This window comes from Hemitrygon akajei, chromosome 19 (genome assembly GCF_048418815.1).
Source record: "Hemitrygon akajei chromosome 19, sHemAka1.3, whole genome shotgun sequence".
In the NCBI taxonomy this organism is placed as follows: domain Eukaryota; kingdom Metazoa; phylum Chordata; class Chondrichthyes; order Myliobatiformes; family Dasyatidae; genus Hemitrygon; species Hemitrygon akajei.
The window spans coordinates 71,075,193-71,099,521 of record NC_133142.1 but is presented as its reverse complement, the minus strand read 5'-3'; the positions used below and the strand labels follow the sequence as shown (position 1 = coordinate 71,099,521).

At 43.6% G+C, this 24,329-nt stretch overlaps 1 protein-coding gene across 6 annotated transcripts in view; it reads left to right on the top strand.

Annotated features, from left to right (window-relative positions):
- The window catches only part of ogg1 (8-oxoguanine DNA glycosylase), a 47,920-nt gene that overhangs the window by 10,325 nt on the left and 13,266 nt on the right, over positions 1–24,329 (top strand). For all 6 annotated transcript variants that reach the window (XM_073072800.1, XM_073072798.1, XM_073072797.1 and 3 more), the window contains 3 exons: positions 1,497–1,638; positions 11,408–11,871; positions 17,874–18,053. In XM_073072800.1, the coding sequence (XP_072928901.1) occupies positions 1,529–1,638; positions 11,408–11,871; positions 17,874–18,053 (754 nt within the window). In that variant the 5' untranslated portion in view covers positions 1,497–1,528. The remainder of the gene's footprint in view (positions 1–1,496; positions 1,639–11,407; positions 11,872–17,873; positions 18,054–24,329) is intronic.

Genomic DNA, 24,329 nt, shown 5'->3' with positions numbered 1-24,329 from the left:
ACAATTTACAATGTACAGTTAACCTACTAACCAGTAAATCTTTGGACCGCGGGAGGAATCCAGAGGACCAGGAGAAAACACATGCATTCTATGGGGAGTTCGTACAGACTCCTTACAGATCGAAACCCAAATTCTGACACCCAACCTGCTATCCACTAAGCTACTGTGGATTAATGGCCTGCTCCATTTGTTGTGCACAAATTCAGCATCTAGTGTAGAAATTATTTTGCATTTCATCTTTAAATGGATTTATTCAGGATTGCCTAAAGTCATTTGCTGTACACGAGTGTAAAGGAGAACAAAATAATTGTTACACTGGATCTCATGCAGCACAAAAAAAGCCCAGTAAGATAAGGAACTTAATAATAAAAAAAATGCAGTAAATATAAATACACAGGAAAATTCATTTTCATAGATTGCTTGTATGTCCATAGAGTGACACTAGGCACAGGAGTGCCTGTACATAAGGTGACTGACCGGAAATAATAAAGTAGTGGTGGTTGGGGATGTGGAGAGGCGGGTTAGTGGGTGGAGGTGTTGATCAGCCTTACTGAAAGTAACTGTTTTTGAATCTGGTTGTCCTAGCAGTTATGTGTGAAATATTTAAATAATTAATAGAGATACTTACTGAGGCAACAATCCAGAACAGTTAGGATTGGGCAAATAGTACTGGCCATGCCATCAATGCCACACAATCTAAAGAATATTTAAAACTCTAAAGGAACATTTGGCTCATCCATATTATGCCAACACAGAGAGCAATCCCATCAGTCTTGTCCTCCCACTTATTTTCCCTGTAACCTTTTCTTTGTCACGTGCTCATCAATTCCACCCTAGACTCTCCTGCCATCCACCTACACTAGGGGTAATATACGAATTAACTTACCACTTTTAGCTTTGAACATGATGTCCTTCCTCAATATGTGTGAAAATAGTTATTTGTCTGTCTGAGCAGACCTTCATATTACTGTACAAACACGCTGGAGGAACTCAGCAGGTCGGGCAGCATCCGTGGAAACAAACAGTCAACGTTTCGGGCTGAGACCCTTCGTCAGGACTGAAGAAGGAGGGGGCAGGGGCCCTATAAAGAAGGTGGGGGGAGGGTGGAAGGTGCCAGGTGAAAAACCAGAGGAAAGATCAAAGGGTGGAGGAGGGGAAGCAGGGAGGGGATAGGCAGGAGAGGTGAAGAAGGAATGAAAGGGGAAAGCACTATGGGTGGTGGAAGAAGGCAGAATCATGAGAGAGGTGATAGGCAGCTAGAAGTGGAGGCAGAGTGAAAGTGGGATGGGGGAAGGGAGAGGGAGGGAATTACCGGAAGTTGGAGAATTCGATGTTCATGCCAAGGGGCTGGAGACTATCCAGACGGTATATGAAGTGTTGCTCCTCCAACTTGAGTTTGGCCTCATCATGGCAGTAGAGGAGGCCAGGTATGGACATATCCGAATGGGAATGTGACTGTGATTTCATATTACTGTGTTACTGTATTAATTTTGCAGGAATCATCTTTTGTCAGCTTTTCGATCAAGTCATGCAAAGACTCAGTACACTGTCTGAATGCCCTTCACTCTGGCGCTCAATCCCCTGTCCTCGCTCCGAGCTGAGGCTGGATATTGTACTCTCCTGCGGTCAGTCCTTCCGGTAAGATTTAGCTTTTGCTGCAACTGGATAAGTCTGTTACTTCATCTATAGAACTAGTTCCTGCGGTTAGTGTACTGCTACGACAGCAGCAGCTGTTCAGTTCCCAATCTGTAAGAGTTTGACTGCACGGGCTTCCTGCAGGTACTCCAGTGTCCTCGCACCTTCCAAAGATAGACGGGTCAGGGATAGTAAGTTGTGTGCAGTCAGTGTTGATGCTGGAAGTGTGGCCACACTTGCTGGCTTCCCAGCACAATCCTCGCTGATTTGATTTGATGGAAATGATGTATTTCACTGTATGGTTTGACGAACATGTGACAAATAAAGCTGATCTTTCATCTTTATCGTGTATGCATGAAGGCACATTAAAAACAAAAGAGGAAAGGAAATCTGCTGCCTTTAACTGTCATATAGCTTCGATTAAGGATCAGATTTATATCAAAATATGCAGTGAAAGGTGTTGTTTGCATCAAAGCAAATCAGCAAGGATTGTGTTGGGCAGCCCGTCTATTAGTGTCCACCGAAAAGGCCTACAAACGTAGAAACATAGAAAGCCCACAGCATAATACAGGCCCTTTGGCCCACAATGCTGTGCCGAACATGTACTTACTTTAGAAATTACCTCAGGTTACCCATAGCCCTCTATTTCTATTTCTATTTCCATGTACCTATCCAGGAATCTCTTAAAAGACCCTATTGTAACCACCTTCCCCACCATCGCCAGCAGCCCATTCCACACACTCACCACTGTCTGAGTAAAAAATTTACCCTGACATCTCCTCTGTACCTACTCCCCAGCACCTTAAACCTGTGCCCTCTCATGTTAGCCATTTCAGCCCTGGGGAAAAGCCTCTGACTATCCACATGATCAATGCCTCTCATCATCTTATACACTTTTATCAGGTTTTCTCATCCTCTGTCACTCCAAGGAGAAAAGGCCGAGTTCACTCAACCTATTCTCATAAGGCATGCTCTCTCTCAGACAACATCCCTGTAAATCTCCTCTACACCCTTTCTATGGTTTCCATATCCTTCCTGTAGTGAGGTGACCAGAACTGAGCACGGTACTCCAAGTGGGGTCTGACCAGGGTCCTATATAGCTGCAACATTACCTCTCGGCCCTTAAACTCAAACCCACGATTGATGAAGGCCAATGGACTGTATGCCTTCTTGACCACAGAGTCAACCTGTGCAGCACATTGACCTGGACCTCAACATCCCTCTGATCCTCCACACTGCTAAGAATCTTACCATTAATATTATATTCTTCCATCACATTTGACCTACCAAAATGAACCACGTCACACTTGTCAGCCCAGTTTTACATCCTATCCAATGTTTTGCTGTAACCTCTGACAGCCCTCCACACTAACCACAACACCCCCAACCTTTGTGTCATCTGCAAATTTACTAACCCATCCCTCCGCTTCCTCATCCAGGTCCTTTATAAAAATCATGAAGAGAAGGGGTCCCAGAACAGATCCCTGAGGTACACCGCTGGTCACCGACTTCTATGTAGAATATGACCCATCTACAATCATTCTTTGCCTTCTGTAGGCAAGTCAATTCTGGATCCACAAAGCAATGTCCCCTTGGATCCCATGCCTATTTACTTTCTCAATAAGCCTTGCATGGGGTACCTTATCATATGCCTTGCTGAAATCCATGTACACTACATCAACTGTTCTACCTTCAAAAAATACAATCAGGCTCGTAAGGCATGACCTGCCTTTGACAAAGCCATACTGACTGTTCCTAATCATATTATGCCTCTCCAAATGTTCATAAATCCTGTCTCTCAGGATTTTCTCCATCAACTTACCAACCACTGAAGTAAGACTCACTGGTCTATAATTTCCTGGGCTATATCTACTCTCTTTCTTGAATAAGGGAACAATATCTGCAACCCTCCAATCCTCCAGAACCTCTCCAGTCTTCATTGATGATGCAAAAATCATTTCCAGAGGCTCAGCAATCTCCTCCTTCTCCTCCCATAGTAGCCTAGGGGTATATCTCGTCCAGTCATGGTGACTTATCCAACTTGCTGCTTTCCAAAAACTCCAGCACTTTCTCTTTCTTAATGTCTATATGTTCAAGCTTTTCAGTCCGCTGTAAGTCATCCCTACAATCACCAAGGTCCTTTTCCGTAGTGAATACTGAAGCAAAGTATTCATTAAGTACCTCCAGTTCCATACACACTTTTCCACTGTCACACTTGTTGGTCCTGTTCTCTCATGTCTTATCCTCTTGCTCTTCACATACAAGGGGTGATTGATAAGTTCATGGCCTAAGGTAGAAGAAGAGTTATACAGCTCTTGTTACATGCACACGCAGTTTAACTCTTTGAATGATTATGCAGAAAGTTTGAAGTTAATAACTCATCAGGGTGATTGATAAGTTTGTGGCCTAAGGTAGAAGGAGATGAGTTATTAACTTCAAACTTTCTGCATAATCACTTAAAGAGTTGACCTGCATGAACATGTAATGAGAGCTGTATAACTCATCTCCTTCTACCTTAGGCCACAAACTTATCAATCACCCATCTGTGGACACTTTCTGGAGGTCCAAGACCCGTATGCTCCACGACCGCTGGACTAAGTGTGTAAATGTAGGAAGGGACTATGTTGCTAGGTTTTCTAAAATTGACTCCTTCTGCCTTAGGCCACGATCTTATCAATCACCCCTCGTACTTGTAGAATGCCTTGGGGTTTTGCTTAATCCTGCTCGCCAAGGCCTTCTCATGGCCTGTTCTGGCTCTCCTGATTTCATTCTGAAGCTCCTTCCGGATAGCCTTATAATTTTCTAGATCTCTATCATTATCTAGTTTTTTGAATCTTTCGTAAGCTTTTTTTTCTTGATTAGATTTTCAACAGTCTTTGTACACCACGGTTCCTGTACCCTACCATCCTTTCCCTGTCTCATTGGAACGTACCTATGCAGAACGTCACACAAATATCCCCTGAACATTTGCCACGTTTCTGCTGTACGTTTCCCTGAGAACATCTGTTTCCAATTTATGCTTCCAAGTTCCTGCCTGATAGCCTCATATTTCCCCTTACTCCAATTAAATGCTTTCCTAACTTGTCTGTTCCTAACCCTCTCCAATGCTATGGAAAAGGAGATAGAATTATGATCACTAACTTCAAAATGCTGTCCCACTGAGAGATCTGACACCTGACCAGGTTCATTTCTCAATACCAGATCAAGTACAGCCTCTCCTCTTGTAGGCTTATCTACATACTGTGTCATGAAACCTTCTTGAACAAACCTAACAAACTCCACCCCATCTAAACCCCTCGCTCTAGGAAGATGCCAATCAATACTGAGGAAATTAAAATCTCACACCATGACAACCCTGTTATTATTACACCTTTCCAGAATCTGTCTCCCTATGTGCTCCTCTATAAAAAAATACCCGGTAGAATTATTGATCCCTTCCTGTTCCTAATTTCCACCCACAGAGACTCCATAGACAATTCCTCCATGTTTTCCTCCTTTTCTGCATCCACGACACTATCTCTGATCAACAGTGCCACACTCCCACCTCTTTTGCCTCCCTCCCTGTCCTTTCTGAAACATCTAAAACCCGGCACTTGAAGTAACCAATCCTGTCCCTGAACCATCCAAGTCTCTGTAATGGCCACAACATCATTGCTCCAAGTACTGATCCATGCTCTAAGCTCACCGGCTTTGTTCATGATGCTTCTTGCATTAAAGTAGACACATCTCAAACCATTGGTCTGAGCACATCCCATCTTTATCACCTTCCTATCCTCCCTCTCACACTGCCTGCAAACTTTCTCTATTTGTGAGCCAACTGCCCCTTCCTCCATCTCTTCAGTCCGGTTCCCTCCCCCAGCAATTCTAGTTCCTCAGTTACACCAATGCAGACAGGGAGAAATGGGGATGGGTAACTGGGTAAAGAAATGCTTCCACTATCCAAAGCCAGTTTTAGTGAAGCACTGATGAAGGCAGACAACCTGAAATGTTACGTATCCCTACAGATGCTGTCTGACCTGTTGAGCTGTTTCACATTTTAGTTATACAGTCTGCGCTCCTTATCTGCGGGTTCCGCATGCGCGGATTCAACCAACCGTAGATCGGGAAAACCTGAAAGTTCTCTCTCCAGCACTCATTGTTTGAGCATTGTTCACCTTGCGTCTCGTGTACAGACGTTTTTTCTTGTCATTATTCCCTAAACAGTACAGTATAACAACTATTTATATAGAATTTACATTGTATTAGGTGTTATAAGTAATCTAGAGATGATTAAAGCATATGAGAGGATATGCGCAGGTTACATGCAAATACTACGCCATTTTATATAAGGAACTTGAGCATCTGCATTTTTTGGTATCCGCGGGGGGGTCCCGGAACCAATCCCCCGTGGATAAGGAGGGCTGACTGTATTATGACATAGAGTTGAATGGAAAAGTTCTATCTCTTTAATAATTGCTCCAGCAATGTTGTGTACTACTGAACTCATAGTAATATCCCCGTTCAGACGTTGTAATACCTAACATTATTTTATTCTCTTTATATCTCTAGTGTGTTTGTTTTATTTCTATTATTTCATGGCTTGGTTCCTTAAGGTTGCAATAGCCAGGTCAACCCCTCCAACTGAAGGCCTCATTTCATAGCCTTGTGTGTTACTGATGAGACCAACATTTCATGATTACCTCCATAGACCACTGCTCAGCTGCCCTTCAAACTGTAACAGTGCATGGGTGGGGTAAAGGAACTGCAAAGCTTTGGTATAACGGTCTTTCCAGCCCTTTACAGGGGATGACTAATAATGAACCATTTTGCTGTGTGACACAGAGTAAACCTGATAACAGTGGTAGATCAATATGATGTTAGTTAAGCAGGAGTATTTTATTCAGTAGCTTCACGGCCCTGGGCCTTTGAATTAGTCCTTCAGCTCCGGTGCAGATGTAGAATTACCCTTTACATCACAATGGATCTACAGCCAGGTGTGTGTATGTCTAAGCGAGGGATGCAATGGAGAATGGGGGCCCCCTTCTTGTAATAACTGAGGGAAGAACCTCTAATGACCTAAACACAATACAATCTAACACCACACACAAAATGCTGGTGGAACACAGCAGGCCAGGCAGCATCTATAAGGAGAAGCACTGTCGACATTTCGGGCCGAGACCCTTCGTCAGGACCTGACACCCTCTGGTCTCTGACATTTTCATCCCAATGGACTCGTTTTTTCACAGTCATACTGTCCCTCCAAAACTCCAAACTACACCAGGATGTTCTGAGGGCCCTCTGATTTTTTAAAAAATAAAGAATAAGCCATAAACACAAGAGATTCTGTAGATGCTGGAAATCCACGGCAACACACACAAATTGCTGGAGAAACTAGGCAGGTCAAGCATCATCTATGGAGAGGAATAAGCAATTGATATTTTGGGTCGTAACCCTTCTTCAGAGCTGGAAAAGAAGAGGGAAGATGCTGGAATATAAAGGTGGGAGGAGGGGAAGGAGGTTGGTTAGGAGGTGATAAGTGAAGCCAGTTGGGTGGGAAAGGTGAAGGGCTAGAGAGGAAGGAATCTGATTGGAGAGGAGAGCAGACCTTAGGAGAAAGGGAAGGAGTGGCACCAGGGGGAGGTGATAGGCAGGTGAAAGACATAAGAGGCCAGAGTGGGGAATAGAAGAGAGGAGGGGGAGGGAATTTTTTTTTACCAGGAGGATAATTGAGTGGGCTCAAGAACAAACCAGTTCCTCTCCACCAGTGAGTTCACTTGGCTGGATAAGTGCATTCTCACATTGAACAACTCCCCCCAATTCTAGAATCAAAGGTGTGGCATTGAGACTTTACTGTGGCCAGCTATGGGATATATGCAGCTGTCTTTGTTCAGTCCTATTCAGGCCCTTCCCTCTGTCAGTGACAGGCATTATTACAAGCCCACACATGTCCATGTCCATCCTAACTATTCCTCCTCCTACCTTGCTCTGTATTGTCTTCATTCCATTCTCCCAGTTCTTTTGTCTCCATTTTATCTGTTCTGATGGCAAGACCTTCCACAAAGTTGCTTCTGAAGTATCTAACTTTCTTCCTGAACTGTAGTGTGTTGGCAGAGCCCTCAGCCACATATTGCTGATTTCCTGCACCTCTTCTCGCTCTCTCCTTCTCCAGCACTAGAATAACGATAGAATTCCCATGCTCTTCACTTTACACTCCATCAACCTTCACATTAAGGAAATGATAGTTCATAATCTCCACCACTTCAACAAGGTTCCTCCACCACGCACTCCAAAGGGACTTTGTCCCTTTACACAACATTTCCCATGCTGGTGCAATGACTGCTTTCAATTGGTAAATTGGCTTATTATTGTCAGTTGCACCCAGGTACACTGAAAGCGTTCAAAAGTTCAGTTCAAAATAAACATTATCAAGCAAGAAATATCACCTGAGATTTAATTTCTGTGCGCATTCCCAGTAAGTACAGTGAAACAACAGAATCAATGAAAAACTGCGCACAAAGATGAACAAACAACCAATGTACAAAAGAATACAAATTGTGCAAATACAAAAAATACATAATAATAATAAATATGGAGAACATGAGTTGTAAAGTCCTTGAAAGTGAGTCCATAGGTGTGGAATCAGTTCAGTGTTGCAGGTGAGTGAAGTTATTCATGCTGGTTCAAGATCCTGATGGCTGAGGGGCAATAACTGTTCCTGAACCTGGTGGAGGTGTCGATACTCATGATTGTGTGGCTAAGTATAGCTCATACGCCATCTGTAAATTGGCTGATGATGTAATCGTTGTTGGCAGAATCTGAGATGGGGGTGAAGTGTACAGGTACAGGTATAAGTGTACAGAGGTACAGGTGCGAGATGAACCAGCTAGATGTGCGACAAACTTGCACTGAACATCAGTAAAACCAAAGAGCTGATTGTGGACTTCAGGAAGGGAAAGATGAAGGAACACATACCAATCCTCTTAGAGGGATCAGAAGTGGTGAGAGTGAGCAATTTCAAGTTCCTGAGTGTCAAGACCTCTGAGAATCTAACCTTGTCTCAACATGCTGTGTCGACACAGCTATACAATACAGTAGCTGTATTTCATTAGGAGTTTGAGGAGATTTGGTTTGTCACCTAAAACACTCTGAAACTTCTGTAGATGTACCATGGAGAGTATTCTGACAGGCTGCATCACTGTCTGTCTGGTATGTGAGGGGGATGGGCAGGAAGCTACTGCACAGGACCGAAAGAAGCTGCTGTGGGCCATAAATTTAGTTGGCTCTGTTTTGGGTACTAGCCCCTGTAATCTCCGAGACACCTTCAAGGAGCGGTGCCTCAGAAAGGAGGTGTCCATTATTAAGGACCCCATCACCCAGGACATGCCCGCTTCTCATTGTTACTGTCAGGAAGGGGGTACAGAAGCCTGAAGGCACACACTCAGCGATTCAGGAACAGCTTCTTCCTCTCTGCCATCCGGTTCCTAAATGGACATTGAACCCTTGGACACTACCTCACTTTTTAATATTATTTCTGTTTATGCACTATTTTTAATTTAACTACTTAATATACAAATATATATACATGCACACACACTGTAATAGATTTACAGTGGAGCTAGGTTTATGAACCCTGTAGAATATGCATATTTATTTCTGCATAAATATGACCTAAATGTGATCAGATCTTCATGTAAATCCTAAAACTAGATAAACAAAACCCAGTTAAATAAATAACACAAAACATTATACTTTTTCATTTATTTATTGAGAAAAATGATCTAATATTTAAGTGTTTTTTGTGAACCTTTGTTTTCAACCAAACATTTCCATTAACTGTTGATCAATCTTACACATTGGCTTGGGGGAATTATAGGCCATTCCTCCTTACAAAACTGCTTCAACTCTGGGACGTTGGTGGGCTTCCTTGCATGAACTGCTTGCTTCAGGTCCTTCCACAACATTTTTATAGGATTAAGGTCAGGACTTTGACTTGGCCATTCCAAAACACAATCTTTTTAAGTCATTCTGTTATTGATTTGCTCTTGTTTTTTGGATCATTGTCTTGTTGTATTATCCAACTTCTATTAAGCTTCAGGTGATGGACTGCTACCCTGACATACTCCTGTATGTAGCCCCTGGCTTGCCTCAGGCTCGTTCAGCTCACTTCCGTCTAGGGGGAGCAGCCTTCGGCCCCACCAAACTGGATAATCAGCTTGTGTGGATGCTGTGTGATGTCCCCACCCTGCCAAATAACAGACAGTACACCATATGCGATTAAATGATTACACTTTATAGAGATTACTAAACTAAGTGAATAATAACGATACAGTATGTATGAAGAATAAGAAAATAAAGAAAAGGCGCCAAAACTTATCAAAGACCAAACCACTTCGTGCACAACCGTTGGAGCTCAATTCACGAAGTCTTCTGGCCACCATTCGATCCCCTCAGACCTCCTCGACTCGCAGCTCAGGACCACCCGAAGTGATCAACCAAGCACCCCCGGCATGCCTGTCTTCATCTCCTCTCCTCGCCGAACCTCCTGGCCTCGGACCCCCGCTCGGGGTCCGTTCCGTCGCCCAGCTTACAGTATTGCGTCCTCTCTCTCTCACCCCCTCACGCTGACTCTCCAAAAGCCTGCCAACAATAGAAACACTGTAGAACATTCAGGCGGTCTTTTGCAAACTTGAGACATGCAGCAATGTTCTTTTGGAGAGCTTTGGTTTCCTCTCTGGTGTCCTTCCATGAACACCATTCTTGTTCAGTGCTTTTCTTACAGCGGACACATGAACAGAGATTTTAGCAAGTTCTAGAGATTTCTGCACATCTTTTGCTGTCACCCTTGGGTTCTTTTTCACCTCCTTCAGTATGGGATGTTTTGCTTTTGGTGTGATCTTTCCAGGATGCCCACTCCTAGGGAGAGTAGTAGCAGTACTGAGTTTCCTCCATTTATAGACAACTTCTTTTACTGTGGACTAATGAACACGCAGGTCTTTGGAAATCTTTTGTGGCCTTTTCCCGCTTCAGGCATCTCTCCAATTCTGCTTCTAAGGTCCTCTGAAAGTTGTTTTGATTGAGGCATGGTGCACATAAACAGATCTTTCTTGAGAAGAGCAGACTCCTGTCAGTAACCTGACTTTGTGTGTCTTCTTTTTATAGGGGTGAGCACATCTACAACCCAGACCTCTAAACTTATATCACTGATTGGAACACCTGACTCCAAATAGCTTTTGTAGAAGGCATTACCCTGGAGGTTCACATACTTTTTCCAATGTGTGCATGTAATATTTGATCATTTTTTTCAATAAATGAACAATAATGTTTTTTTTGTGCTATTTATTTAATTGGGTTCTCTTTATCTAGTTTTAGGACTTAGGTGAAGATCTGATCACACTTTAGGTCATATTTATGCAGAAATAGAGAAAATTCAAAATGGTTCACAAACTTTCTAGCACCACTGTGCTTATTTATTGTCTCCTATATTATCATGTATTGCATTGTACAGCTGCCACTTCGTTAACAAACTTCATGACATATGCCGGCGATATTAAATCTGATTCTGATTAGAGGAGCTTAGTACAGATTGGGTGGTCACTTCGTGGAACATCTTCATGCAGTCTGCAGGATCAATCCTGAGCTATCGGTGGCACTGTCACTTTAATTGTCCATTCCATTCACAATCTGACCTAATTGTGTGGTTCCAACAAAGCTCAATGCAAGCTTGAGGAACAGACTCTCCTTTTCAGTCTCCCAGAGTCAAACTCAACAATTTCATGAATACCCTGTTTTACAGATGGCAGGAGACGAGCCCTGGACATTGGACAGGAGTCTTAGCCAATCGTGTGTGGACGTTGACACAGACCCAGACTCACATCTGGTACCAGACTTACTACAAAGAGGCAGATAGTGCTCTCCAAGAACCGACGGGGCACAGAAAGAGGAAGGGCCCACTGACAAGTCAGGTCAGTGTTAAAGTGAGAAAGGAAAACACTTTAAAAAGAAAACATAGAAGTGAAGATGGGAATGCTCAACATGCCACGAATGTGTTTGCTGAAGAGAAGGTGGAACCAGTGCAGGGCACACAGCAGATCATTGACACCACACAGGGAACGTTGAGACAGGAGGAAGCAACTGCGGATCAGGAGGAGGGCAAGATTTTGAGCGACTACTTTCAGCTGCATGTGCGGCTGAGTGACCTGTACTCCCAGTGGGTGCAAGCTGACAAGCACTTTGCACAGGTGGCTCAGGATTTCCCAGGTAGGTGTGTCAGTGAAGGAAGAATTTATGGTCTTGAGTTTACTTAGAGGGGACTGCTGCTTGTACTGACAGCTTGCATTCCTCGTGTAGCCCCAGGCTATATCCACATGTACCAAATACAGTCGATTCTGGTTAATTGAATCGCCAGTTAATGGGGAAAGCCTTTATTTGGGACAACTCTTAAAGAGCAAACACTAAATAGACACAATAGCTGGAATTTCCTTCATTTATGTGGGACATTCTCCCAGTAAAATGGAGCAGGAGCCTGTTGCCAAACAGTTTCTGACCAGCGTCACTTGCGTGCACTTGTGTGGCCATTAGATACTACACCTTGCTTAGACTAAAGAGTTTTTAAATAGTGACAGTTGCATGTGTTTATATTCAAAAAGCAATGATTTTTGTCACTGATAGTTGGCAATAAGACAATTTGGAAATGTTTTGCTCACTGCAGTTTCAAGCATTCAGGCTTGGAGATGCCAGAAAGTTCAAAGCAAATTTATTACCAAAGTAGATAAATGTCACCACATACGACCCCAAGACTGATTTTCTTGTAGGCATACTCAACAAATCTGTAGAATAGTAACCAGAGTGCAAAAGCCAATAAACGGTGCAAATGCAAACATAAATAAATAGCAATAAATAATGAGAAGATGAGCTAAAGAGTCCTTAAAGTGAGGTCATTGGTTGTAGGGGCATATCAATGATGGGGCAACTGAGTGTAGTTATCTCCTTCTATTCAACAGCCTGATGGCTGAGAGGTAGAAACTGTTCTTGAACCTGGTGGTGCATATCCTGTGAGGCCCCTGCGCCTTCTGCCTGATGGCAGCAGTGAGAAGAGAGCACGTAAACACAAAGTACACTGCAGATGCTGTGTTCAAAGCAACACGTACAACACGCTGGAGGAACTCAGCAGGTCAGGCAGCATCCGTGGAAATGACCAGTCAACGTTTCGGGCCGAAACCCTTCCTCAGGACTGAAGAGGGAGAGGGCAGGGGCCCTATAAAGAAGGTGGGGGGAGGGTGGGAAGGAGAAGGCTGGTAGGTGTCAGGTGAAAAACCAGTAAGGGGAAAGTTCAAGGGGTGGGGGAGGGGATAGGCAGGAAAGGTGAAGAAGGAATGCACTATGTGTAGTAGAAAGCTGAATCATGAGAGAGGTGATACGCAGCTGGAGGAGGAGGCAGAGTGAAACTGGGATGGGGGAAGGGAGAGAGAGGGAATTACTGGAAGTTGGCGAATTCAATGTTCATGCTAAGAGAAGAGAGCATGACCTGGGCGGTGGGGATCTCTGATGATGGATGCTGCGTTCCTACGACAGCATTTCATGTAGATGTGCTCAATGGTTGAGAGGGCTTTATCCAAGGTGTACTGGGCCGAACCCACTACCTTTTGTAGAATTTTCCATTCTAAGGCATTAATGTTTTCATTCCAGGCCATGATGCAGCCAGTCAATATACTCTCCATTACACATCTATAGAAATTTGTCAATGTTGTAGATGTCATTCCAATTCTCCACAGACTCCTGAGGAAGTAGAAGCACTGTTCTGCTTTCTTCACAACTGCACTTGCGTGCTGGGTCCAGGACTGGTTCTCTGAAATTGTAACACTCAGGAATTTAAAGGTGCTAACCCTCTCCACTTCTGATCCTCAAGTAAGGACTGGCTCATGGATCTCTGGTTTCCCTCTCCTGAAGTCTATAATCAGTTCCTTGGTCTTGCTGACAGTGAGTGAGAGGGTGTTGTTATGACAACACTCAGCCAAATTTTCAATTTCCCTCCTGAATGCTAATTCCTCACCACCTTTCATTCTGCCCAGAAGTGTCAAAATGACCGAGAGTGAAAAATGAAACTATTTCACTACTTCAACAAGTTATGAATTACGAAGAATTTGAAGGGATCTTGAATGTTATAATGAAAATGAAAGTTTGGAAGATGCAGTCATTTAAAGCTTTGCACTAGGAGTCTGCACTAATTTTGTTCATTTACAGTCAATCATAAGAACATGGCAGTTGAATTCCTCCATTAATAACTATCAAGTACACCCTGCAGTTTTATAACCATAAAGGTATTGGTAGTATTCTAATTTGTTATGTATTACATTTAAATACCAGTACATTTTGGCCCAATTATTTGGCTGTCCAAAATAGCTGAACTTTCAGAGAAATAGTTTAAAAAGGTACAAAAAAGACAAACTGAGTAACAAATTATGTATTTAAATGAAGTACAGAACAAATTATTATGACCAATACTACTTGTGTACTATAAAACTGTGTATTAGTTTCAACCTAATACTTACACTGGATGAATTCCTCTGTCGGTATGCTGTCGTGTCCTTTTGTTTGACTGTAAATGAACAAAATCAGTGTGGGCACCCTATGCAGATAATGGACTGCATTCAAACAATGCAGCTACTAAATCTTCATGTCCAAAGTTCAAACTTAATGTCAGAGAAATGTATATAATATACATCCTGAAATGCTTTTCCTTTGCAAACATCCATGAAAACAGAGAAGTGCCCCAAAGAATGAATGACAGTTAAACCTGAGAACCCCAACGTGCCCCCCAGCTCCCCCCTCCTGTGTGTAAGCGGCAGCAAGCAACAATCCCCCCTCCCCCAACAAAAAAAAATGTGCATCGGTACCATCACAGAGCCCAAGACACAGACCAAAGTTACCCCAAAAGCTTTGCATTTCTTTCAAAATTCGACAAACCACAGGTTCTCTCTCTCCCTGGCAAAGCGAGTGGGAGACATAACAATAACCCACTGGTTTACCATCTTAAAAGTTCATTTTGTCGCTTTTTTCGAGCTCTGTGTCTGAAGATCGCAAAGACTTCGGGTCTTCGGGCCCACAGCAAAAGGTTTTCCAGCTTCCCCGACAACACACGAGCCTCCTGCCGTGACACCAACCCTCGATCCACCCGTCTCCAGAATCCCGAGATCTTAGGCTTCTGAACACGATCGAGACTCTCAGGCCGAACCCTGGGCATGTTGAATAACGGCCAGTCGTGGAACCCCGAGAACGGGTCCCATTCTCACAAAGAACCGAAGCCTGCATGTAACTCCAGGTCAGGGTCTTTCAAAGGATCCTGAAAGGGAAAGGGAGAACAAACATGTGCAACTGACGCTATTTAAAAACTGTTCACACTAAGCACGCTGGTGTCTGACTGTGCACAACTGACACTGGCTAAAAACTGTTCAACAACAGTCTTCTGCCCCAATTAAGCAACATCGTTTCCCAAATAAATGAAGGAATCCTGGCTATTTCCTTGATTAGTTTTTGTTCAAGAGTTGTCCCAAATAAATGACTAACCTGATTAATCGATTGCCCAATTAATCGGAATCCACTGTGGTATAATGGTTCTAATGTGATACTTATTCAAAGTATGGAAACTTTCAGTCTATTCTGTATATGAGAGTTAGACATACAGAGTGGCAGTGCATTGGTTAAATGGTTGTAATGATGTGATGGTGTAGTGATATTGTAAGTTGGTAAAGGCTGCATCTAATTGTAGTGAATATACAGTTGCAGGGGCATGATTACGTTATCAAACTAATAATGCAGAGAAATTGAGTTCAGATTGTCTGAATTTTTTTTTTAAAGAAACACTGGTTATGAAAGTTGGTGTCAGTAAAACTAACCTTGTTAATAAACCTTGCCCTGATGAACCTTGGCCTTTTGTCTTGGCCCAAAATGTCAATTCTTTATTCATTTCTATTATGTTAATTGTTGGTTTACAGCTAAAATCCCAGCAACTCATTAATGCTAGAACCCCAGTTTGACCCACATGCAACACCAGTTCTGCACCAACATGGCTAAACTGCCTATTAGCATTCGCCAGGAAAAGTAGGCCAAAGTCAGCATGGTTTCCTTAAGGGGAAATATTGCCTAACAAATCTATTGGAATTCTTTGGGGAAATAACAAGCAGCACAGACAAAGTAGTGTTAGTGAATGTTGTTTACTTGGACTTTCAGAAGACCTTTGACACACATGAGGCTGCTTAATAAGAAAGAGCCCATGGTATTACAGGAAAGATATTAGCATGGATAGAGCAATGGCTGATTGGCAGAAGGCAAAAGTGGGAATAAAGTGAGCCTTTTCTGATTGTTGCCAGTGACCAGTGGTGTTCTGCAGGGGTCATTGTTAGTACTGCTTCCTTTCACATTATATGTCAATGATTTGAATACCAGAGTTGATGGCTTTGTGCCAAGTTTGCAGACAATACAAAGGTAGATGGAGGGGCAGGTGCTGTTGAGGAAGCAGGAAGTCTGCAGAAGGACATTGACAGTTTGAGAGAATGAGCAAAGAAGTGGCAGATGGGGAATATAGTCCAGGGAAATGTATGGTGATGCACTTTGGTAGAAGGCATAGAGGCATAGTTTATTTTCTAAATGGAGAGAAAATTTAAAAATCAGAGGTGTAAAGGGACTTGGGAGACCTTGTTCAGGATTCCCTAAAGGTAAACTTGAGGATTTCCTAAAGTTTAACTTGTGGGTTGAGTTGGTGGTAGGGAAGGCAAATGCAATGCCAGCATTCATTTCAAGAGGTCTAGAATATAAAAACAAGGATGTAATGCTGAGGCTTTTTAAGGCATTGGTAAGACTGCACTTGAAGTATTGTGAGCAGTTTTGGGTCCCTTATATGAGAAAAGATGTGCTGACATTGGAGAGGGTCCAGAGGAGTTCACAGGAATAATTAAAAGGTTAATGTATGAGGAGCGTTTGATGGCTCTGGGTCTGTACTCAATGGAGTTTAAAGGAATGAAACAGATATCTCATTGAAACGCGTTGAATATTGAAAGGTCCAGATACAGAGAATGTGGAGAGGATGTTTCCTATAGTTGGGAAGTCTAGGGCCAGAGGGCACAGCCTTAGAATAGTTGGACATCCACTTAGAACAGAGATGAGGAGGAATTTCTTTAGCCAAGCATAGTGAATCTGTGAAATTCAGATGGCTGTGGAGGCCAAGTCATTGAGTATATTTAAAGCAAAGGTTTATAGGTTCTTGATCAGTCAGGGTGTCAAAGGTTACAGGGAGAAGGCAGGAGAATGGAGCTGAGAGGGATAATAAATCAGCCATGATGGAATGGTGGAGCAGATTCTGCTCATATGTTTTATTGTCTATACAAATAACCAGAACCATTACAGAAACTTCTGAAATTCTTTGCATATGAAGCAATAAAATTATTCAGGAGCTTGTCCGAAATAGAAGCTCCACGTGCCTGCTGTACTATTCAATAAGAACATAAAATATAGAACAGTTCAGTACAGATGTTGTGCTGAGCTACATAAACCTACTCCAAGTTCAATCTAACCCTTTCCTCCCACATAGCCCTCCATTTTTCTTTCATCCATGTACCTTTCTAGGAGTCTCTTAAATGTTCCTAATGTATGAGCCTCTACCATCACTGTGTTCTATGCACCAGCCACTCTCTGTGTATAAAAAGAAAACCCTGCATGAGAAGGTGCCTCAAGCTTCCCCAGACATTCAATAAGACCACAGTCCTGTATCAGCTGGGCTAATGTTTAACTCATTTCCATTTTCCTGTACTAGCCCCATCTCCTTTGACTCCCTGAATATCCAAATCCAAAATTCTTCCACAGTTTTAAACTGAGGTTATTTATTTATTTAATTTAGAGATACAGCATGGAATAGGCCCTTCAAGCTGTTCCACCAGCAACCCTCCAATTTAACCCCCAGTTAACCTTCCAACCGAACCCCAGTGAACATGTGGGTTTTGTCCAAGAGCACTGCTTTCCTTACACAGAACGAGGAAGGAGACCAGAACACTTGGAGGAAACCCACGTTCACTGGGAGGACGTATAAACTCCTTACAGATGACATCAGAGTTGAACCCCAAACACCAGTGCACTGAGCTGTAGTAGCGTTGTGCTGACTGCAATGCTACTGTGGTGCCCCGTGGCTTCTGGGCCAGTGTTTTTCTCTTAGATCTGCAGTAGTGATAATCTGCTTTGTAACCGTGTCCTTGCATCCCCTGTTGTTTCAGGTGTCCGTATTCTGCGACAAGATCCTACAGAATGCCTCTTCTCTTTCATCTGTAGCTCCAACAACCACATCTCACGCATTGCCGGAATGGTTGAGCGTCTGTGCCACACCTACGGGGAAAGGCTGTGCCAGCTGGACTCCTGCACCTACCACTCATTCCCCACGTTGCAGGTTCTGGCTGGTGAGTGGCAAAACAGAAAGATAGCCTACTGGCTGGGGAATGGGCACAGCTTTGTTGGCTTGTAGGGAGAAGGACGGTTAGCTGTGGAGCTGATCTAGTTTGCTGCCTAATGCGAGCTCGTAGGAGAGGTGTAAATAATGCAAGATGGTGTTGGATTAGAATTAAAATCAAGTATATTATCACTGGCATATATCATGAAATTGTTGTTTATTAGCTTAAATACATGTGGTTAGTTGGTTAAGTCATTACCCCTACTGGGATGGAGGCCACAGGCAGCTGCTCGCCAGAGTCCTCTGTCCTGGGCCTGTCTTTCAAGGTGTAGCCCATCTAAGATTCTTCCTCTTCCAGGGATGATGTCTTTGGAGCTTCTGTGTTTCTGGGTTCTTATGGAATGGGATTGCTAGCCCCATGCCCAACTCACTCCTTTCACAGACAGGCTTTGTCCCTGGCAGAGATGCAGTAAAGTGCCAAAGAAGAATAGTGAGGTAGTATTCATTGCTTTATGAACCATTCAGAAATCTGATAGTGGAGGGCAAGAAGCTGTTCCTAAAATGTTGAATGTGGTTGTTCAGACTCCTGTACCACCTCCTTGAAGGTAGTATTAGAAAGACGTGTTCAAGATGGTGTGGGTCCTTAATAACATATGTTAGCTTCCTGAGGCACTGGCTTTTGAAGGTGTCCTCAATGATGAGGAGGGTGGTGCCCATGATGGAGCTGGCTGAGTTTACAACTCTCTGCAGCTTTTCTTAATCCTATGCATTGGAACCTCCATACCCCAACTTACATCAGTGTGTTGGGTCCAGGATAGATCCTCAGAGATGTTGACGCCCAGGAACTTGAAGCTGCTCAGCCTTTCCACTGGAAAGCATTAGGGCTGGAGTCTTGGCCATTATGCCCTCTGAAGTTAAATAGTCTGTTAATACTTGCTGGTCAAAATTCTTTCTCTGTAAACTGCATCTTTAAACCAGTACCACAAGTTAATTATACTGTTCATCCTCACCACTTTGTCCCTTTCCTCCCTCGAATTACCCCATTTAATCCGTTTATCAGTGAATTCAGGTCTGGCTCCACGACTGCACTTAGGACATTTCAAATTCCAATGGTTGAATGGATCCATAGTTCCATTTAGTATCAGAGAATGTATACAATATACAGTCTGAAATTCTCACTCTCCACAGACACCCATGATACAGAAGAAAAACCCCAAAGAGTGAATGACAGGAAAACGTTAGAATCCTAAAGCCCCCTCCCACTTCCCATGCACAAGCAGCAGCAAATGCATTAACCCTCTCCCACTTGCAGCTCTCCCACCACCCACCATGCAAGGAATAGCAAAGCCCCCAAAGAGACCATGATGTAGTCTATCAAAAGCCACTGTTCACCCTACCAATTCGACATACCACAGGCTCTCTCTCACTCTCACTAACAAGGGAGAGAGTAGTATTGCTCCTGCCACAGCAAGAGAGGATACCAAATACTTATTAATCATAAATTATACACAATTGTGTAAGTTTATGGGTGCTGCAATGTTACCTATGGACATTACATTTCCAAATTATTGAGAACCTGTTCTGATTTGAAAGTTTGCAATTTTCCATCACCTGTAGAGCAGAATATTGGCAGAGACAACTCATTAATACGCAAACCAAACTGAAAGCAGAAAAAGTCTCAGAAGGTCAGGCCACATCAGTGGAGAGACAAACAGGGCAAAATGTAGCATCAGTTTCTGCTTGCACAGATTATACCTGACCTGACAATTATTGACCAAGTATGAGGTGGACAAGGAGAAAGAAGAAAGCAAGTTTGTTGGGGAAACTAGGTTGCTCCCAGCTGAAACAAGACAGGGTATCGACTCTGAATCTGAATCAGGTTTCATATCACTGGCATATCTCACACAATTTGTTGTTTTGCATAGCAGTACATTACAATACATAATCATTTTAAAAAATATATAAAGCACAACAAGAAGTAAATATATAATTTAAATTGAATAAGTTGTACAAAAATACTGAGGTAGTGTACATGGGTTCATTGTCCATTTAGAAATCTGATGGCAGAGTAGAAGGAACTCACCCTGAAATGCTAAGCATGTATCTTCAGGCTCCTGTTCCTCTTCCCTGATGGCAGCAATGAGAAGTCGGCATGTCCTGGGTGATGGGGGTCCTTAATGATGGATGCTGCCTTTTCGAGACATCGCTTTTTGAAGGTGAACTGTCTTCGATACTTGGGAATTAGTGCCCAAGATGGAGCTGGCCGAATTTACAATTTTCTACAGCATTTTCTGAACTTGTGCTGTGGCCCCTCCACACCAAACAGGGATGCAATCAGTTAGAATGCTCTCCACAGTACATCTGTAGAAATTTGCCGGAGCCTTTGGTGGCATAGCAAGTTTTCTCAAATGCCTAATGAAATATAGCTGCTGCTGTACTTTCTTTGTAACTTCCTCAATATGTTGGACCCAGGATCGATATTTAGAGATATTGACACCCATGAATTTGTAACTGCTCACTCTTTCCACTTCTGATCACTCGATAAGTACTGGTATTTTGTACCCTCGACTTCCCTTCCTGAGGTCCACAATCAATGAGTGCAAAGTTACTGTTGTGACACCACTCAACAGCTTATCTATCTCGCTCCTGTATGCCTTTTCATCACCAACTGAAATTCTGCCAACAATCATCAACAAATTTATAGATGGTGTTTGAGCTGGGCCTAGCCACATAGTCATGAGTGTAGAGAAAGTAGAGCAGTGGGCAAAGTGCACATCGTTGAGGTACACCAGTATTGATTGTCAGCGAGGAGAAGATGTTATTTCTGATCCACACTGACTGTGAGGAAGTCAAGAATCCATTTGCAGAGGGGAGGTTCAGAAGCCTAGATTTTGGAGTTTCTTGATCAGAACTGAAGGTATAATTATGTCACAACTAAGCTGTAATCAATAAACAGCTGACATACGTGTTGCTATTGTCCAGGTGGAGAGACTGAGTGGAAAGCCAATAAGATCACGTCCACCTATTTTCACCATTCACCATTTTCACCTATCACCTGCCAACTTCTTACTCCACTCCCCCATCCACCCAGCTTCCCCCTCACCCATTTTCACCTATCACCTGCCAACTTCTTACTCCACTCCCCCATCCACCCAGCTTCCTCCTCACCCATTTTCACCTATCACCTGCCAACTTCTTACTCCACTCCCCCATCCACCCAGCTTCCTCCTCACCCATTTTCACCTATCACCTGCCAACTTCTTACTCCACTCCCCCATCCACCCAGCTTCCCCCTCACCCATTTTCACCTATCACCTGCCAACTTCTTACTCCACTCCCCCATCCACCCAGCTTCCTCCTCACCCATTTTCACCTATCACCTGCCAACTTCTTACTCCACTCCCCCATCCACCCAGCTTCCCCTTCACCCATTTTCACCTATCACCTGCCAACTTCTTACTCCACTCCCCCATCCACCCAGCTTCCCCCTCACCCATTTTCACCTATCACCTGCCAACTTCTTACTCCACTCCCCCATCCACCCAGCTTCCCCTTCACCCATTTTCACCTATCACCTGCCAACTTCTTACTCCACTCCCCCATCCACCCAGCTTCCCCTTCACCCATTTTCACCTATCACCTGCCAACTTCTTACTCCACTCCCCCATCCACCCAGCTTCCCCCTCACCCATTTTCACCTATCACCTGCCAACTTCTTACTCCACTCCCCCATCCACCCAGCTTCCCCCTCACCCATTTTCACCTATCACCTGCCAACTTCTTACTCCACTCCCCCATCCACCCAGCTTCCCCCTCACCCATTTTCACCTATCACCTGCCAACTTCTTACTCCACTCCCCCATCCACCCAGCTTCCCTCTCACCCATTTTCACCTATCACCTGCCAACTTCTTACTCCACTCCCCCATCCACCCAGCTTCCCCCTCACCCATTTTCACCTATCACCTGCCAACTTCTTACTCCACTCCCCCATCCACCCAGCTTCCCCCTCACCCATTTTCACCTATCACCTGCCAACTTGTATTCCTTTCCCCTTTCCCCACCTTCTTATTTTCCCCCTGATGAAGGGTTGCAGCTTGAAACATTGACTGTTTATTCCTCTCCATAGATGCTGCCTGAACTGCTCAGTTCCTTCAGCATTTTGGGTGCATTGCTCTGGATTTCCAGCATCTGCAGAATCTCTCGTCTTCTTTTCCCTGAAGGCATGCCTGTCTGCTTCCTTGCTACCACAAGGTGGTGATATTATCTTAGCAAACTACCCATATCAGAAGGAGCCGCTTCATTTTCTGTTGGAGACTAGACACATTTAATTTAGTTTATTTCTTTAGGAACCAGTAACAAGGTATCACTGATGATTTTTCATTGGCCCATGGGTAGGTCATGTTTTTATTTGGGAGTATGCTTGACATTTTTAATCTAACATGTGAGCTTTGGCTACCTATGTAACCCTCTCACCATGGCTTGTAATAAACCAGGGTGGTTAGCTAACTCTGGCTATCAGCCATGTGTCTCAGTGTTGCATGGGTAAGGACAAGAAGGCTACCTTCAATTAGCAACAGCGCCTAGGGTCAGAGTGTGAGTCAGGCTCGACCAACCAGGGAAGCTGGAATCTTCCAAGGAGGGAACAGAAGTCACCAGGAAATAACAGACCTTAAAGCAGTTTAAAATTACAGTGGAAGTATATTTACCAATGTTTAAACTTTGACAAACAGTTAATAGAAAAAGAAAAGTAAAACAACCCATTACAGTTAAACCAGTCGAAGTGTGCCCATTTCTGGAGTAGTTGGGTGCTTCACTTTACTCACAACGCTGAGCCCACATCACCAGCCACAGTTCAAACTTCGAACTTACCTCGAAGAACATTATGAACAAACTGGTTAACTCAGAAGTTTTGGCACTTCCTCCTTAGAACTATTCATATGCACAAACTGCTTCTTACAACGGGGTCTCTCCTTCGGGTGGAATTCTGCAAGCATTTTCCCTTGTACTCCGCTCCGCACCCCTTGCCAACAAAGACCCCAAAACCAAGCCACTGACCCTCAGAAATCTGATTCCACCCAGCTCTCTCGAACGTTCCATAGTATCCCACTGGACAGAATGTTACCAAGACTAACCCAACTGGCTGACACAATATTCTTCAGCAGAGCAAATAACTCCTTCTCTTAGCAGAAGCCTAACTAGAGGTGAAGCCTAACCAACAGAACACACTTTGTTTGCAGAAAAGCTGCTGGTATAAATATCTAACAGCATGGCAGTAGAACTGCAATAAAACATGTAACACATAGACAACTCAATATGTTTTGATTGTAGAAGTATGGAAAACCTTGTCTCAGTTGTAGCAAACTTGATCCAAAGGTCAAAATTCTAAGTGAATTTATTATCAAAAGAGGTTCTGTGGAAGTGATAGAGACCCCAGGATGGTAAGTTGCCTCCCTGGTGCCAGGATCAGGGATGTTTTGGATTGTGTCCATGGTATTCTCAAGCGGGAGGGAGAGCAGCCAGTCTTGGTATATATTGGGGCCAATGAGGAGGCCCTGAAGAGAGATTTCCGGGAGCTATGTAGAAAGCTGAGAAACAGGACCTCCAGGGTAGTAATCTTTGGATTGCTGCCTGCTCCATGTGTCAGTGAGGGTAAGAATAGGATGATTTGGCAGATGAATGCATGGCTGAGGAACTGGTGCAGGGGGCAGGGGTTCAGATTGATGGATCATTGAGATCTTTCTGGAGAAGGTATGACCTGTACTAAAGGGATGGGTTACACCTGAACCCGAGGGGGCCCAATAGCCTTGCAGACAGGTTGGCTAGATTTAAATTAATTTTGCAAGGGGATGGGAACCAGAGTGACAGTGCTGAAGATGAGGTTTACAGACAATGTGCAACGAGACTCCTAGCAAGGAGAGGCTGATGATTGAACAAAATTGCAGTCAACAGGATGAGAGGATAAAAGGCGAACAAAATTGAAAAGGGTGAATACAGGGCTGAAGGTGTTATATTCAAGTGCATACAGTATGAGGAATAAGGTCGACGAACTTGTAGCACAGTTACAGATTGGCATATATGATGTTGTGGGCATCATTGAAGCATGGCTGAAAGAAGATTATAGCTGGGAGCTTAATGCCAAAGGGTACACATTGTATCGAAAGGACAAGCAGAGGCAGAGGATAAAATAGGCCATAGTCAGCATGGTTTCCTCAAGGGAAAACCTTGCCTGACAAATCTGTTGGAATTCTTTGAAGAAATAACAGGCAGGATAGACAAAGGGAAAT